The sequence below is a fragment of the Coffea eugenioides genome, chromosome 2 (genome assembly GCF_003713205.1).
Source record: "Coffea eugenioides isolate CCC68of chromosome 2, Ceug_1.0, whole genome shotgun sequence".
In the NCBI taxonomy this organism is placed as follows: Eukaryota; Viridiplantae; Streptophyta; class Magnoliopsida; order Gentianales; family Rubiaceae; genus Coffea; species Coffea eugenioides.
Genome location: NC_040036.1, coordinates 4,758,525 through 4,774,964, shown reverse-complemented (window position 1 = coordinate 4,774,964; position 16,440 = coordinate 4,758,525). Strand labels below are relative to the sequence as shown.

Genomic DNA, 16,440 nt, shown 5'->3' with positions numbered 1-16,440 from the left:
TAAATAAAAGTTCAACTTTCTAACTCTACAACAAGTTTAACAACTCAAAATCTCATCTACATATTTCATATGTAATATCATACTATTACATCTATTATAACATATTAGTTGCATAATTTGCTTCGAACTCTATCAATAATTATCTTAACATCTGCAATCAAATAATAAAAATTTTCAAAATTTAAGAGCTAAAAAATTTTAAAGGCTAATCTTGAGATTTTCACAATCACCAAAATTTTGAGAGCAAATTTCCTCTTCAAACCTTCTAAATCCTTAGATATGCTTAAAGAAGCTCTATTTCTCTTATTCCACAAAAATCACTAAAGTTTGAATCATTACTTCTATTCATGCTCATCAATTATCAATCACAAAAATGTGCTATATTTGCCCCCCTCCTTTGTAATGGCATATTAGAAATTTTTTTAAAAAACTTATAAATTGTCATTATTTATATTAAACCTAGTTAATAACAATTTAACTAATCATGTGAATATAATTGAGGAATATTTCTTAAATTATGTGGGTAATTAAGTCATTTCTTTATGATTGATGTAACAATTGGACCCCAATGACCTGATAAGGGAGGTTTCTAATATTTTAAAAATCTCAGAGGAGGGCAGTGAGATTGTTAAAAACCTCAGGGGAGGTTTATGAAATTATCCCTAATAATTATCAAGTTGGCTTTATTTGAAAAGCCATTGTCCACCAAAAAAATTTCTATATTTTTCATATTCCAATCATTTTTTATCTCACGTATATCAAATTACACAATATATTTTCTAAAAAAATTCAGAAAAATTGCAATCCAAACATGATTATTTTCTTCAACCCAAATTAATATGTCAGGGGTGTTTTTCATTGGTGTTGGGGTATATCTAAATTTTCCAATCGTAACCTTACTCAATCACAAATTCAAAACCCGATAGCATCCATAATTCTTAATTATGCTCTTAGAACTAAAAGATAGAACCAATCTAATTAATATTCAATTTTATATTTATTTATTCGAACTTGGTTCGAAAAAATTAAATGACAAGAAATAAAAAAAATGAAGGGTAAATTACACATAACTCCTTTATAGTTTCATCTATTATCATATGACCTTTTTAACGTTTCAAAATGTCCAATTTATTCCCATATATTTTTTATTGCAACGGTAGAATTCCTATAACCTAATCTAGTTTAATCTAGGAGGAGGGGAGGAGGACTCGATGTGAGTAGAGACTCCATCAAAGAAAACCAATTAAGACTGCCACATGTTGTCCAATTCATCCCCATGTGATATTATGTAAAATAGAGTTTAACTACATTGTATAAAAGTATAGAGAAAATATGTGAATAAATACAAAAATTACATTAGGTAAATTAGATATTTATACAAAATATAAGGAGGTTACATAAATATTAAAATTTTATCAAACATGCTTTTAGAAATAATTTGATATGACCGCAGTAACTGATCATGCATTTCATTCATTTTTCAATTTACATAAAATTATAGGAGGGTTATGTAACTATTTTAAAACTTTAGGGGTGTCATATGATATTATATAAAATTACAAGGGACAATAAATAATTTACCCAAAAATCAACATAATGGCAAAAAACTACAAATAAGGACACTTTGTGGTGGATTTTAAAATCCAATGAATTGTAGGTTTTTACTTTTCATACTCCCAGAAATTTGAACCAGGAACACCACTGAAATGTTTTGGATTTAGGAATACCGTAACCTTTAATCCACTACTACTCTGTCACACACGCACAATATAAGACCCGCAGCTTACATACTTGATGCTTGATCCCATTAATTCTGGCGGCAAATAGCGTGTTATTAAGGTTTCAGTTCACACACAAAACAGAGCGTGGAAACGGAGGAGATCGGAGGGCTAGCGGCCCGCAGGCCCAGCAGCAACTCCTATCACCATTTTCTGTCGTGGGAGCATGTCTACCCTCTTCCGCCGCCGCTCACTGGCGGCTTACGTCTACGGCCATGTGCTGAACTCCCATAAGGTCCACACTTCAACAGCTCCACTGCTGCAGGAAACCGGTCTCTACGGTTTCAACCACTTGAAAACTCCCAAAGGCTTCCGACGCTTTGTTGAGGACGCCATAGAAAGGTTATAAATAACCTCCAACTTAAAACTGGCATAAGAAAGAACTGAAAATTCTTGATTTCTTTTATATTTTTTTTGGTAAATAAATGATTGCTAAAGAATATTATCAGGTCAAATGAGCTCGTCACCTTTATTTCTGGAATGCCATCTGCTCCGGAAATTATCGGAGCCATGGATGAGATATCCGATACAGTAAGTGTATTTCAATGTTTATGGCGTCTTCTCTCATTATTTTCTAGGTTTTTGTACTAAAGACCATAATTGAAGCATGTATGTTTAACAATTGCTGGTGTTAGTCTACACTACTTTTGAGTTTCAGGAGCTAACTGGAGTAGTTGATATTTCCTAGGTATGTTCAGTTATTGACTCTGCAGAACTGTGTAGAGCTACACATCCGGACAGGTCAGTATTGATTTTGGATTGATGTTTTGTGATTGTTATTGTTATTTTGATTAGTCTGTAAAAATTTTCTGTTCACTTTGCAATTAAGGGAATTTGTTGAGGAGGCAAGCGAGGCGTCCCTGAGGATTAATGAATATATTCATGTGAGGCGGCAAGTGGTTTATTCGCTCTCTTACTATCTTTACAAGTTCTAGTGTTTGTAATTAGGATAAGCAATCTGATTATATGTCAATCAGATGAATAAACCAGAATACAGCGGATCTTAATTATGAAACCAACTAAGTTAATTGAGCCAGCAGATAATGTTGGTTAAGTATTCCTTTGCTTCTTTACCTACTATCAGTCACAAAAGGAAAAACTCAACGCAGAGGATGTACACTTGTCTTTTATATTGATTCTCAGGAAGCAGGTTTAAGCTAATTTTGTAAGATTTGAATGATTGAATTCATTGGATAGGTTCAACAAAAGTATAAGGTATTGAAGGCCAGAACAAGTACGTCTTACTTGATGATATTCTTCACAAAGGCTATAAAGCAGAATTTTGGTTTTGTGACATAGTTACAAATTATACGTATTTTGTTTGACTGCTGGTAATTATGATATGTAAAATTCTTTAATTTGTGGAGATTTTATGGTTTCTTTTGGTTCAGTTCTTTTATCAGTCAAAGTGAATTTTTCTCTCTCATGTAGCATCTTAATACAAATCATTGCCTGTACATGGCGGTGGTAAAAGCTGAGCAGGATTCCCATTTGCTAAATGAAGAAGCTCAAAGAGTAGCCCATCATTTACGTCTTGACTTGGAAAAGGCTGGCATTCATCTGCCTAGTGGTGCTTATCTTTTCTGAAATAGTTGCTTCCTGCATTTGATCTTTTGCCCCAGCTAACTAACTAACTCTATTTCGTTGGTCCTGCAGAACAGTTGGATCGAGCTAATCAGCTTAATATGGAGATTGTTCAGCTGTGCAGAGAGTAAGTACCCCCCACATAAATGAACACGCATAACATGTTTTGTTTCTTTAAGTCTTCACATAAGGTCTGAGATTGTTGGTGGTTTATATAATGCCTGGGCAAAGGTTGGTTTGTTGTTTGTTCTGTGCAGCGGGAGCATAAATATGTTGCACTACTATTTTCTTGCCATTATTAGGATTTTTCAGTATGCTGCTATTTGAGTTTGACTTTTCACAAAGCAATGGTTTTACTTTACCATGCACTATTCCCTTTAAGTAGATTACGGTATCACTTTCCTCCAGGAAAATTCATGAATTATTTACTCATTTTCCTATAATCAATTCACGTTTTCTTTGCCATCTTCTCTTCAGTGAGAAACACAATGTTTGGTAAATCACAATGCTGGGTTTATGGCTGTGCTGAGTGTCAAAAAATGTTGCCTTTCATTGTAGATTTCTGATACCACAGCAATCTGGAAAACTACTATTTTTTTAGGGAGGTACCCATGGTTTGAATAGCTACTAATGTTGGAAAAGTGAAACTTTTTTCTTTCTGTAGAGGGTAGCAATAAGAGTTGACTAAAAACAATGAGATCTGTTGCACCTTCTCCTTCTTATGCAGATCTTACTTACTTTTGCTTTAACCTTCTAATTTCTGCTCTATATGAAGATTGAAGCACTAAATCTCTTGCCTTACGTGTCATTGTGGAAGCTATTTGATTTATTCTGTTTAACTTTGGTCATTTCCTAAAAATGGTTCTGGATTATTTGACAATGACAATGAGATCCTATTTTGAAGAGTTCAGAAGCTGAATGTGCGGAGATGTTACTCTTACAAGGTAGGATATTTTGATTAGGCTGAGTTCTACTTGGCCAGAAATTGGAAAAACTGTAGGACTGAATCCTGATGTTTAGTTGTTTTCTATTATCACTTTGAATCAAAGATATCACAATCTGAGTCTATGCACTGAGTACTTGATTGCGCTTCCATTCCTTCTTTGCATCTTGCAATTAGTTTTCAGCATCAGTGACGCATGGTGCCCTTTATTTGATTGTGAGACATTATCTATGTATTTCTTGTTTCTATCAGGTTCAATGAAAATATTATCAATGATCCAGGTCACATGGATATCTTTCCAGCATCACACATCCCAAAAAAGTTACACCATCTTGCTAGGCCTATCTATCGGACTACATCAGGTGCATTTGGGGGATCAGCATGGTCTATGACAAACATGAAAGAGAAGGGCTTTCGATTACCAACCGATCCAAATACTCTCTCCTCTATTCTGCAATGGGTATCAGATGCTGAGGTAGGAACAAATTACATATCAATGAACTTAGATGATAAAGCTTGTATTAAACTATATATTGTACAGCCCTGGTTTCCAAAACTTTTGTCTGTGTCCTGTTTCCTTCTTTCAAAGATCATCTTCCTTCTTGAATGAAGTGCTAAATTTTCTCAAAAACTTTCAATCTGACATTCAGACTCATAATTTCTTCTTGTTCAGATTAGGAAAACCGCTTATATACAAGGAAACTCTGCCCCACTTGGAAATCTTGGTGTCCTCGATAAGCTTATTGCAGCTCGTCATGAGTTTGCTCAGAAATCTTGGTGTCCTCGATAAGCTTATTGCAGCTCGTCATGAGTTTGCTCAGGTTAATCTTATTCACTTCACTTCCTTTCCATTGGACGAATCTACTTTAATCTGTCGGTCTAATTGCCCATCTAAAAGTTGGTCTGCGTGATTTTATTTCTGAGTTTCTCCATGTGAAGTCTGATGTTTAACTTTAATGAGGTTCTGTATATTGTGAGTCGAATGAACTGTCGCATTATGTGAACAGCTTGTATTGTGAGTCGAATGAACTGTCACACTATGTGAGCAGCTTTTCTTGTTGATAGCTGCCATATTTCTATATCAAACCTGAGCAAAAAGTCCTCCAGATGCCACAGGAAGTAGAGGTGTATATTTCATTGCAAATGTCTTTTGCAATACCCATCTCCAGTGAACTAACACACTTTTCTTTGTATGCCATTTTTCTTGCCTAAAATGACTACTTTCTCTTTTCTTGGTGCTTTCCTTCTTTCAGTGCATTTTTTCAATTCAAGAACCTGAAGGGAATTTTATGGCGTGTATTCCATCGTACTTCCTAGTTTTGCATCTTTACCCAAATGTCTGATAATAAATGTTAGATCTGTATGCCATTAACACTACTTTCTCTGATCTGATTTCAGTCAGATAACGTGATCAAACTCGACTTTGAGAAATTGAATATTGATTTTATGTCCTTTCTTTCTTTTCTTTTCTTTTTTTTTAAAGGATACTATTAGAAGGTTAACTTGTATGTTAAAGTAAGAATTGGTCTTCTACACCTTTAATTCTTGTCTTTCCTGGAAGAAGTCTCTGCAGAAATTTGACATCGTAAGCAATGCCTTATTTTGGATGCACATGCAGATTATGGGCCATAGTTCCTATGCAGATCTTGCTGTTCACTCAAGTATGGCTTCATCACCTGATATCGTATTATCGTTTTTGCTTGAAATGAGCGAAATAGTTAGACCTAGGGCTGATGAGGTACACTACTTAGTAAAACTCGACAATCACAACAAATTCCATTTTCCTTGAGGCAAGTTTAATTTTGTCGATAACTGAGTATATTTTCATTGCAGGAGTTTAAGACAATTTGGAATTTCAAGAGAGAGAAAAGTGGCCAGCTCTATGGAGACTTGGAGCCATGGGATGAAACATACTTTACCGCTATAATGAAGTCTGCAGTTTATGATTTAGATTCCTCGGTATATTCTGCAAAACCTGCATGCATTGTAGTTTGTCATTTATATTCCGTTCCTACTATAGGCTAGCTTCTTATTGTCCATGTAGTTTGATACTGTTTATACTGTTAAACCATGAATGAGCAATTGTTAATACTGGTGCACATGTTTAGCTTTTGCCTTTATACTTAAACAGTGGGATAGCTTTCATGGAAACTCAACATACAAAGCCTACCTGCCCCAAGCAAGTTGTTATTCTGTTTTATTTTGCTTGATCATGACTCAGTAGATTGGTTTTGGAACCACGACTTTTCAGCACTGGTTACTTTAGTTTAAAAACTTGCAAAACTTAATGGGGACTTAAATGCAATTAAGTCAATAGGTGAGAAGGTAAGAAATCGATTTGCCTTAATGTAGATTTGGAACAAATAAGGGAGGCTTAGAACAACTATTTAGATGATTGGTTGAGACTGCTCGCATCCAGATTTTTATTAGTAGCAAAGGACTGGGTTTCTGTTTGTACCTTATCCTGATACTGAGAAGGGAAATTTGACTTATTCCTTTAGCTGCTAATAGTAGATTAAGGACTTCCACTTTTAGTCATTCAGAAACTTTAGTCAACATTAAGAAAACCTAATTAATAAATGAGGGTCTAATATTCAAGAACTATTCTCTGCGCATATTTAAGTCTTCCAATCCTTGTAAGGATGTACAGGTGGGTGCATTGGCACCAACTAATATCTTTATTGTAAATTGTTGGTAACTTTTTCCCAGTAGCTGGAATGCTGCTCATTATTTGTTGTTCACATTGCCTACATTTTTAGCAATTGCATAATATAAGAAAAAAATTGAGCAAAAGTCATCGTCAAATGCCTTTGTGCATGTAAGATGGTTGACAATAGGATGGCTTTAATTGCTAAAGCTATTCCACTTGTTGCTATGTGTGATTTCTGCAGTCCCATATGTTGCTGTATAGACACTTTGTTGTGTTTGCTTAAATATTTGTTCAATTACCTTATTCTCTTCAAATTGCAAATAGTAGGCTCTTTATTTAAATTATATGATTGGCTCTATCCATTAAGCAGGTTGTTGCATCATTTTTTCCTTTATCCCAATGTCTTGAGGGCTTGAAAGTTCTTGCTGAGTCGTTGTTTGGTGTGACATTTCACCATATTCCTCTTGCCCCTGGTGAATCATGGCACCCAGACGTCATTAAAGTAGCCCTACACCACCCGGATGAGGTCAAATATGGGTATCTTTTACACTGTCCAATTTAAATCTCTTTTCTTATATGCTTCCATGCTGAGCATCTAATGAATATGCATTTTGCCTACATGTCTTTATTTTGTTTTGGTAAATTACATGATTATCATGAGCAAAGATGAAAATCTGATTTCAGTGATATGTCATGCCTAAAGTTAGTGTTTTCCCTTATTGACAACTTTTGTGCCCTCCACGAAGACCTCTTGCAATTAATTGAGAAATGGAGATCATGGTGTCAGGGAGGTTTAATTTTACCAAATGCAAATTCTGGAAAATTTTTGTGCAGTCTCGCATTATAATCATCATCCAATTGCTACTTGGAAAACTGGAGTATGTAGTAATCAGCAACTAATGTAGTCTCTCATAGTCATCTGAGCTGATCTAGTTGAGCATCAACGAATATGTTGGTTTTCTAGAAACCAGTGGTCATGCTCAGGTGCCATATGATAGCGAATAATAGGTTATTGAATTGACCTTTACAAAGCACATATCCCAATCAGTTTCTACAGCTTTTTCAATTGATCATGAATGCTTCTGTGAGTTCTTAATGCCTACATCCTTTAAACGAGTCGTAGTCTTTTAAACTGCAGGGTGACTTAGGGTACTTGTACCTTGATTTGAAATCGAGAAAGAATAAGCATCCTGTTTGTGCTCATTTTGCTATCAAAGGGGGACGTCGATTATCTGAAACAGATTATCAACTTCCTGTATGTGAGGTTCTTTCTTCTTTATTCTCATTCAATTTCCATCTGGAAATTGTGATGGCACACGTTTATAATCTGTGGTATCTTATGACCACTGGATGTGAAATGTTGATCATTCTACATCTTCTCCTGGAATATATGATATTATGCTTTAGAATTGTGGTATTGAGTTCTGTGCTTGAAATGCTGATCACCTTTAGCAAATTTCATTCTGATACAAGGAAATGAGGTCCTTGACCACTGAATGAAATCAAATTTTCAAACTCATATCTTGAATTCAATGGTGGGCGTTGCCATTCTTGGGTATAGATTGTTTATTAGCATGAAGGTCTCAAAGGCAGGAAACTTTGTGTTTGCTTAAATGCTGAGTAGAAGTTTCCCCCATGGGAAGTTTAACAGTTCTAGATGTTATTCCATAGTTTGTAAAACTTGGTTTTTGACTATTTATGCCAATCAGACTTTACTCAGCTTTTTCCTGGTCAGAATCCAGGACTTATGCAACATGAGTCATGTCAATCGATGTACAGGCAGTGTCAGGATAGTCATGCAGAGGTTAAGTTGAGGTCCTGGTGATGCATGACATTCATGAGAATTTTTGGTAATTTTTTAGCTGTACCATGCTACATACAACCTTCTTTAGTTGCTCTGGATATTTTTATGTGTGAACTCGAGTATACAGATGATGCAAGCAAATATAGTAATGTGATCAGAATGATGCTTGGCATTCTTTGTATGTGCCTGGGAAACACATATTAACAAATATCTTATGATTGCAGTAAGAAATAGATCTGTGCATATGATGTTTATACTGGATATAACAGACTTCTTCTTGATAACCTGCAGATTGTAGCCCTAGTCTGCAACTTCTTGGGCTCTAAACCAGCATCTTTACTCAACCACTGGGAAGTAGAAACACTTTTCCATGAGTTTGGACATGCACTTCATTCATTGCTTTCCAGAACGGTATCTGATGAATGGGATGGTAGTTGACTAGTTTTTACTTTGTTTTTCTTATTTGAAGTGATTGTTTGCCCTTGATGATCTGGTATGCAGGATTACCAGCATTTTTCAGGGACCAGAGTTGTTATCGATTTTGCTGAGACACCTTCCAATCTCTTTCAGTAAGTGAAATTCTCATTTATTCTTGCGTAACTGCTAGACTTGGGGATTATCTGCTAAATACTTATGGGCAATTCTCACTTAATGCATTACATTCTATCATCCTTTTTTTTGGTGCTTTCTACATTAATGCTGCCATTTTTTGGTTTGTTGGATTATGATGGCACTGATAATGAAAACCTTGAGGATAATTACTTGTTGTTTATGTTGTCCACCAATACCATCACGGACATTGCTGTTAAATTATAGGTAAAAAACTTTAGGTGATGTAGGTCAAAGTCATCTCATAAAAGTCAGTCATCCTTTTAGTTGGTTTTCAAATTAGGTACTATGCTTGGGATTTTCGGATCCTGAAGACATTTGCTAGGCATTATTCTACCGGTGACGTAATACCTGAAGATTTGGTGAAATCCATAAGGGGAGCCAAAGATATGTTTTCTGGTACTGAGTTGCAGCGACAGGTTTGTAGTTTAATGGTTGAAACAAATTGAATTTTACTTCCCCGGGTAGTGGGTGATGCATAAAGATTGACTGATGTATTCGTCTTTCGTCAGATATTTTACGCTTTAATTGACCAAAAGTTGTTTGGGGAAGAGGCATCCTCCATAAGGGATACTGCTTCAATTGTAGCGGAATTAAAAAGACAACATACCAGTTGGAAGCATGTTGATGGCACACATTGGCACACCCGATTTGGTCATCTTGCATCATATGGGGCAGGTATCGAACATAATGAAGAGTTGCTAGATTATTTGCCTATCTATCTTATACTTAATCTTCAAAAACTAATGCCATCTTGAAATGAGTAGGATGTGTCTTTTGCAATTTGCTTGTTTTGTATTTGATTGTTTTACGTGACAGTTCTTTCATCTTTTGGTACCAATGATAACCAAATAATACGCATTCACATTTCTTCTGATGCTGTTTCCACCACTATTCCGTTTCTGTGATGGTAATGAGATGTTTGCTTCCCAACTCTGTGAAGGATATTACAGCTACTTGTATGCCAAATGCTTTGCTGCAACAATATGGCAAAAGATTTGTGAAGAGGATCCGCTCTCATTAGCCGCAGGATCTGCTATTAGGCACAAGTTCTTGCAGCACGGAGGAGCCAAGGATCCTGGTGATATATTAAATGATCTCGTGGGAAAAGGTATCTTAAATTCTCGTTATGGCGGTATAGTTCCTGACATTACAAGCCTGAGTCATGAAATGGAGCTAAAGAATTAGCAACCTGAAGTGGTGACTGTACAAGAATCGGAGAAGTTGAGTTAGACGGCAAGAAAACACATTTGTAGGTGTATTATGTACAAAACCATCTACGGCTCAAGTGAACAAGTGGCTGCTGCTGTTCTGTCATCTTGACGCTCCAAGTCACAAAGAAAGTTGACGCATCAAGATTACCACCACAACCACTGGGCCATTGGCTCAGTGGCCACTGGCCACCACCTAGTTGGTGATCCCTTGCCTCCCATAAAAAATGTCACATTTAAGTGGCTTGTTTTAAAAAAAAATTCAGGCGGGTGTGCTGTGTATCTGTCTAGTCCGGTGGTAGTTCAGTCCCCTCCGGATTATTTCTGGGCCTCCTTAGGTCCGCCCCTTCCCCCTTAGTGTAAGATAGATTAGGTTTATCGTCTTTGAAAAAAAAAAAATCAAGATTACCACCACTTGTAGGTGTATTCTGCAAGCGTCAAACACTAAATAGGGCCCCGGTTGGCATAGAGCTGTCTTGTATCGTCTTGACGCCTTTCGATTGTCTTGGCGACTGTAGACATGTACTCTTATCAATCGCTTATTTAGACATAAAAATAAGAAAAACCGGCATTGGCAGCATTTTGGTCCTGTCCGCATTGAAAAAGTACAGAAATAGAATAGCTATTTTGCTGTTGCTTGTTTGTATTGTGATTTTTTGTAAAAAAAAATTTACATTTTTTGTGAACATATTTTTTACTTTTTCTTTTATTTTACATACATCAAATTATTATAGTATATTTTTTTTTACAAAAAATTCTAAAAATGCCTATCTAAACAAAGTTGCTGGCCTAATTTGCTATTTTCTTTCACGTGACATCTTATAAGCCAACCATCCAATTCTTTAAACATAGCATTTATACCCACAGGTCCACTGACAACACTTTCGCGATGAAAAATCCAATAGTTGGGGTAATTTTAAAGCTAATCATTCAAGTCAATTCGCAGATTCCAGCGCGAATTCGTAGTACACAATGCACTCGGTATACAGGATTCCAACTGCAGTTCGTTATATAAAGATGGGTAAAGAACAGTTAAACGAGGTTGTAAAATCTCATGAAGCGGTGATTATCAGCCTCCAAAACTGGGTTCTTTCCATCTAGTAAAATTTTCTACCTTGTTAGCCCAACAGGGGTATACTCACGTTCAACTGTCATTACCCACTCCTGGATAACGGGATTGACTACTGCTGGAAGTTCATCATGGGGGCAATGACCTGGGCATTAATAGCAGCAAGGAAATTGTTTTCAGTTAATATGCGATGCTTTATAACATCAATGTAAGAGAAGATCAAACCATAGGAACACAAGGTTGCCTCAAAATTACCGCCATCCAGTTCTTTAGTAACAATCCCTTTGCAATGCTCTCTAAGGCAAGCTAGCTTAGCCCTGGAATCACAAAGTGGATCTCTCATGCCCTAAAGAACATAATCATGAATTATAAACATTAGCACTAGACAAAGGAAACATGACAAAGTAAAAACCCTTTATCCAAGCTATAGCACATAAACCTGTATCGCAAGAACCTTCCTTTCAAATCGTTCCAATAGATAATTGAGAGGAACTGAAAGATCAAAGCTGAAAACGCATTCCAAAACCACCGATACTCCAGGGTCATGCGACTACAATTTTTTTATTAAGGTCATAGCAGTTATATAGTTAAGCATGTTTTCTGAAAGGAAAAAGCATAACACATAAATTTATTGATACTTGAGGCTTAAACAAAAAGCAAGGAAAAGATGTTTGAACTGCCTCATAAAGGATACAGCTCTCAACATCTCATCAATAAGCCAGTCATCTGCTTGATCCATTTTCTGCACCACATAATTTATGAAGCAAATATTAGACGATAATAGCAATTGAAAATGTAGGAAACAAAGGTAAAGCGAGTCATACAGATGGGTAAAAGCTCTTCACTATGTTCCTAATGTTGAACCTCAAGTAGAGCAAAAGGAGTCTAGCACCCAACCATGCTGCACCAGGAGTTTGCCTATCCTGAAATGTTGATTGAAGTGGGTGTGCATCAAGAAATTGATAGCTGATGGCAAGCTTAGACAACCATTGCTAATCTAAACATTAAAAAGGTGCTAGAAATTTTCTTCTTTCCTTTCCCTTTTCCCCTCTTCTGCTGCATTGAAATGAAGGTGCGGGGCAGTGTGCAAGCGAGAAAAGTAGTGTTGCCAAAAAAGTATTAAACGGAAACCACCAAATACTTATAAAATTATCTTACTTCAGACAAACGGATTGCAGAATATTCAGGAATAACATTGCCAGCACTGTTTATGAGGATCACAGACTTGACTAAAGCAGGCCAAAGCCCAGCAACAATAGCAACAAAGTAGCCTGGCAGTAGAAAAAAGGGAATCAGTACGGGGAATTAAAATAGATAAGATACATATGCTTTTTTCAGCATAGATCTAAGTTAGGTAGATCAGTTTTTCTTTCATATTTCCAAACCTTTTTCCTACTTTTTTTGTAGGGTTTAGGAACATACCACCAATTGAATTCCCAACAAGGTGCACTGGTTCCCCAACAACTTGAATCATGAAATCTCTAACCAGTTTGGCCCACATGACTTCAGTGTAAACAATATTTGGTTTTTCTGATTTGCCAAACCCTAGAAGTGTGACTGCCCAAACTCGATTCCCACTGTCAGCTATATGACTTATATTGTAACGGAAATGTTCGAAAAAAGCACCAAAACCATGTACTAGGAGAACAGCAGGACCTTCATTGCCGGAAACAGTATACTGAGGACAGGAAATCATCATAGCAGCCAAGATTAAGATTAAATTTAGAATTACACAACCAAAATAAATCCCTTCTACATGTCAAAAATTGCCAGGTAGTTAAAGGAGTTGAAAACACTCACATGGATTAAATAGCCATTCCATCTCCATATCCTAACTGAGTAAGTTCCTCGCTCAATTATTTGACTTCTTAAAGCCAAAAGCCAATACCACTGACACAAGAATCAGGGAAATCTTAAAATAAGTTCAAAGGAAACCAATAACTAGGATAAGCCTTTCAAAAGTAGTTATACAAAAGTCAAGCTAGTTTGCCACAGAGAATCATGTTAAAAAATAGCTGGAAGTGTAGAAACTACCTCCATTGAGCAGACAGTATCGACTGCTGCAGCTACAGTGATTGCTGAATATCCAAAAGGAGATAAAAACCCACCACTTCGTTCTTTCTCGTACTTAATTGCCTCATGATACACTCTTCTTCTGGAAATGATTCCAAGTAGAAGAGCAGATCCAAAAAGGGCACCAAATGAGGCTCCTCCTCTACTTTCTGCCTGACGCAGTCTTTCATGTACCCTGCAACGAGAATAGAAAAAAATCTAAGATGTAAGCCACACATTACCTGAATAGAAAAGTAAGCCACATATTAACTGAACAAAAAAGTACAAAAGGGTCTAATCCTGAAATCAGGATTTTCGAGTTTGTATTTTTTCACCGAATGAGATGAGCTGCATAATACAAGTTTTACTTCTGAAAGTTCCTGCTCAATAGACAACGCTGAAAGATTCAGTTGTTGCCCAGAAAATGGCAACAGAGAGACACACAGAAGTGACTGTGGTGTACAGCTACATGTTACTATCAATGAGGGAACTAAGCCATAAGCAGTCAACAGAATATAGCTGGTTTTACTGTCCTACCATTCAAGGACCTCAAAGAAATGGCTCACTTTCAGTAGCCGACCAACAAATTTATAAAGACAAAGACTAACAGTCTAAAATAGAATTAGATAGTGAAAAAATTTTGTCCAAACATCCTCACACCAAGGTTGCCAATACGTACTCCTGCCATTCGCCACGGGCAGTACCCTCCAGATACCGCAAATATGCAGCTAGAGCATTAAGCACGTTACCCGTCCCACCTCCAACTGAGTTCTTTTGTTGAGTCACAAATGCTGATCTTTCTGATCTTTTCCTTTCAGTTAAGTTGCTACTTCCCATATCTCGATTGCTTTCCATCAAAGCTGCTCCATTGACACCTCCAATTTTTCCTTGCGTCACAACCTGGTCTATCTCAAGCTCACTCGTACTCATAATTGATGTCAACTTATTCCTTGATGTCCCAACCTCAATCACAAATTTCTTCAAATCATACAACGTTGGTAGATCGCCTGGTTCACAAAGGCACCATGATTTTCGATAGTAGAGTCAAGACAATAATGGCATTGCAGAGTTCTTGAATTTCTGGCAACAGGAAAAGAGAATAAAAAATTAAAAGTTCTGGTTTGTAAAGACATACCCCAACTTAAATCCATCTCCAGACTGGGCAATTTAGTTGGCAAAACAGGAGAAACAACAGGCAGCTTCAACTTTTTAAAGCCGTCGTACGATTCTGGCATATCCTCCAAGTTCTACAGTTAATTAACACAAAAGACCAAGCACTGAGGACTCATATCTGGAAAACGAAACGTTCAAAACCAAGAAAAGCATGTTTTACCTTCATACCATAAAATGGTGTTCTCCACATAGTCATCCTAGGGTACGCTTCAGCAGAAGATACAGTAGCTAAAGCCAGTGCCTCCTTAACTGCATCCAGCATTCTACGCAACTCATACTCTACCTCTTCTTCTGCATATATGCTCGTGGCCTTGACCTGTTCCAGTCCGCATGATGAATGAAGGAAACAAAATGAGTTGGAAGAGTAGCGTGAGGTTGTCCTGGCCCAATAAATGTCAGATACAATAAAGCGAATTCAAAGTGGAGAAACCTCTCTGGCAAGATGTTGAATGACAGTCTCAGCATTCCCAAACCTGATCATCAAGTTAGACCCTTGACCCTTGAGAGATTTCCTTAAATCCTCCAAAGCGAAAAGGAGGAGTTGGAGCATTTCATCAGAAAAACCTGACCAATCATGCCGACAATCAAGATCAAGTAGCATTTAACATTCACAAAAAAGTTCCATTCCACGAGTAAAGGCATTCGTCAAATTAAGTAGAAAATGCAGAACTTAATTCTTCAACATATCCGATTAATAGGAAAAATCTCGGCAACAAATACACAGTACTTCATACTAGAAAAAAAGTTATAGTTGTGATATTTTGTGTGTGTGTGTGTGTGTTGAGCGAATGGAGAGAATAGCATACGCGAGAGAATGCGATGATCAAAAATGTACAGAGGGAGAAGCATGGGATGGTGGTGGGAGGCGGCGACAAGGGCAGGGTGATCGTCAATTCGAAGATCATGCTTGTACCAGATGATGGCAGCACCTTTGCTGCTGGTCTCCGCCGCACCTAATTCTGGCCCCAAGTTTGCTCGAACTAGACGCGACATTTCAAATTTCAGGGCAGGCGAAGGCAGAGTAAAAGGGGAGGATGAGGAATAATGCTTGCGTCTGGGGGGGAATGGCGGGTAAGAAGAAAAAAGCGGGCAAGAGAAGAGCGCCGCCATAGATGAGCATTATAAAACGACTAGTAATTAGAAGAAGCAGAGAGCAGCAAGAGGGAAAGGAGGAGAAACGGCAATCCATCAACGATGAGAATAATGCTTGAAGGTTTTTCTTTTAATTGGAGTCTAGTGTGTGTTTCTGCGTGAAATCCAGAAAGGAGAGAACAAGCGGCCCTCGTTTTCACATGGTGAGTGGTGAGTGAGAGACACTGAGGTTCGAAGAAGAGTAGAATTTGTGGCGCACAGATTTTGAGTTGCGACAAGAAAACTCCGCCGCCACAGGACAGGAGCCCAGAGGCTGAGAGTTAAAGACTAGAGGCCGACAATCACCCACGCCAGTTGAGAGTTGCTGCATTCTTGTGTAATTTCTTCTCTCATCCCTCACTGTTTCCTCCGTTTACATTTTCATCCCCCACGTCCCTAGTTCAATCATAGCATGTAGCAATTTATACCCGGCCCA

General features: G+C 37.3%; 2 protein-coding genes across 2 annotated transcripts; one reads left to right on the top strand and one right to left on the bottom strand.

Annotated features, from left to right (window-relative positions):
• Window positions 1–1,822: 1,822 nt before the first annotated feature.
• On the top strand, window positions 1,823–11,168 carry LOC113764056 (mitochondrial intermediate peptidase, mitochondrial). Its single transcript, XM_027308091.1, has 17 exons — window positions 1,823–2,120; window positions 2,228–2,309; window positions 2,467–2,519; window positions 2,608–2,662; window positions 3,210–3,348; window positions 3,435–3,489; window positions 4,558–4,780; window positions 4,979–5,070; window positions 5,920–6,043; window positions 6,139–6,264; window positions 7,326–7,481; window positions 8,094–8,210; window positions 9,051–9,170; window positions 9,261–9,328; window positions 9,652–9,787; window positions 9,881–10,046; window positions 10,312–11,168. Exons 1-17 carry the CDS (start codon window positions 1,945–1,947, stop codon window positions 10,554–10,556), a joined length of 2,133 nt encoding a protein of 710 aa, XP_027163892.1. The 5' UTR covers window positions 1,823–1,944; the 3' UTR covers window positions 10,557–11,168.
• A 301-nt stretch (window positions 11,169–11,469) lies between these two features.
• On the bottom strand, window positions 11,470–16,193 carry LOC113760999. Its single transcript, XM_027303786.1, has 14 exons — window positions 15,680–16,193; window positions 15,304–15,437; window positions 15,034–15,189; window positions 14,836–14,947; window positions 14,380–14,707; window positions 13,683–13,896; window positions 13,449–13,538; window positions 13,071–13,326; window positions 12,807–12,919; window positions 12,473–12,571; window positions 12,343–12,390; window positions 12,088–12,198; window positions 11,904–11,994; window positions 11,470–11,793 (listed from the first exon to the last, which is right to left on the bottom strand). Exons 1-14 carry the CDS (start codon window positions 15,981–15,983, stop codon window positions 11,690–11,692), a joined length of 2,160 nt encoding a protein of 719 aa, XP_027159587.1. The 5' UTR covers window positions 15,984–16,193; the 3' UTR covers window positions 11,470–11,689.
• Window positions 16,194–16,440: the final 247 nt, after the last annotated feature.

Bases quoted from the DNA above. Each gene is read 5' to 3' on its own strand.
- LOC113764056 (XM_027308091.1), top strand. From the start codon at position 1,945: ATGTCTACCCTCTTCCGCCGCCGCTCACTGGCGGCTTACGTCTACGGC. The intron at 8,211-9,050 runs GTATGTGAGGTT...GATAACCTGCAG, and splicing joins AAACAGATTATCAACTTCCT to ATTGTAGCCCTAGTCTGCAA. The intron at 9,788-9,880 runs GTTTGTAGTTTA...GTCTTTCGTCAG, and splicing joins GTACTGAGTTGCAGCGACAG to ATATTTTACGCTTTAATTGA.
- LOC113760999 (XM_027303786.1), bottom strand. From the start codon at position 15,983: ATGGCGGCGCTCTTCTCTTGCCCGCTTTTTTCTTCTTACCCGCCATTC. The intron at 11,995-12,087 runs GTTTATGTGCTA...TATGTTCTTTAG, and splicing joins GGAAGGTTCTTGCGATACAG to GGCATGAGAGATCCACTTTG. The intron at 11,794-11,903 runs GTAATTTTGAGG...ATTAATGCCCAG, and splicing joins TACTAAAGAACTGGATGGCG to GTCATTGCCCCCATGATGAA.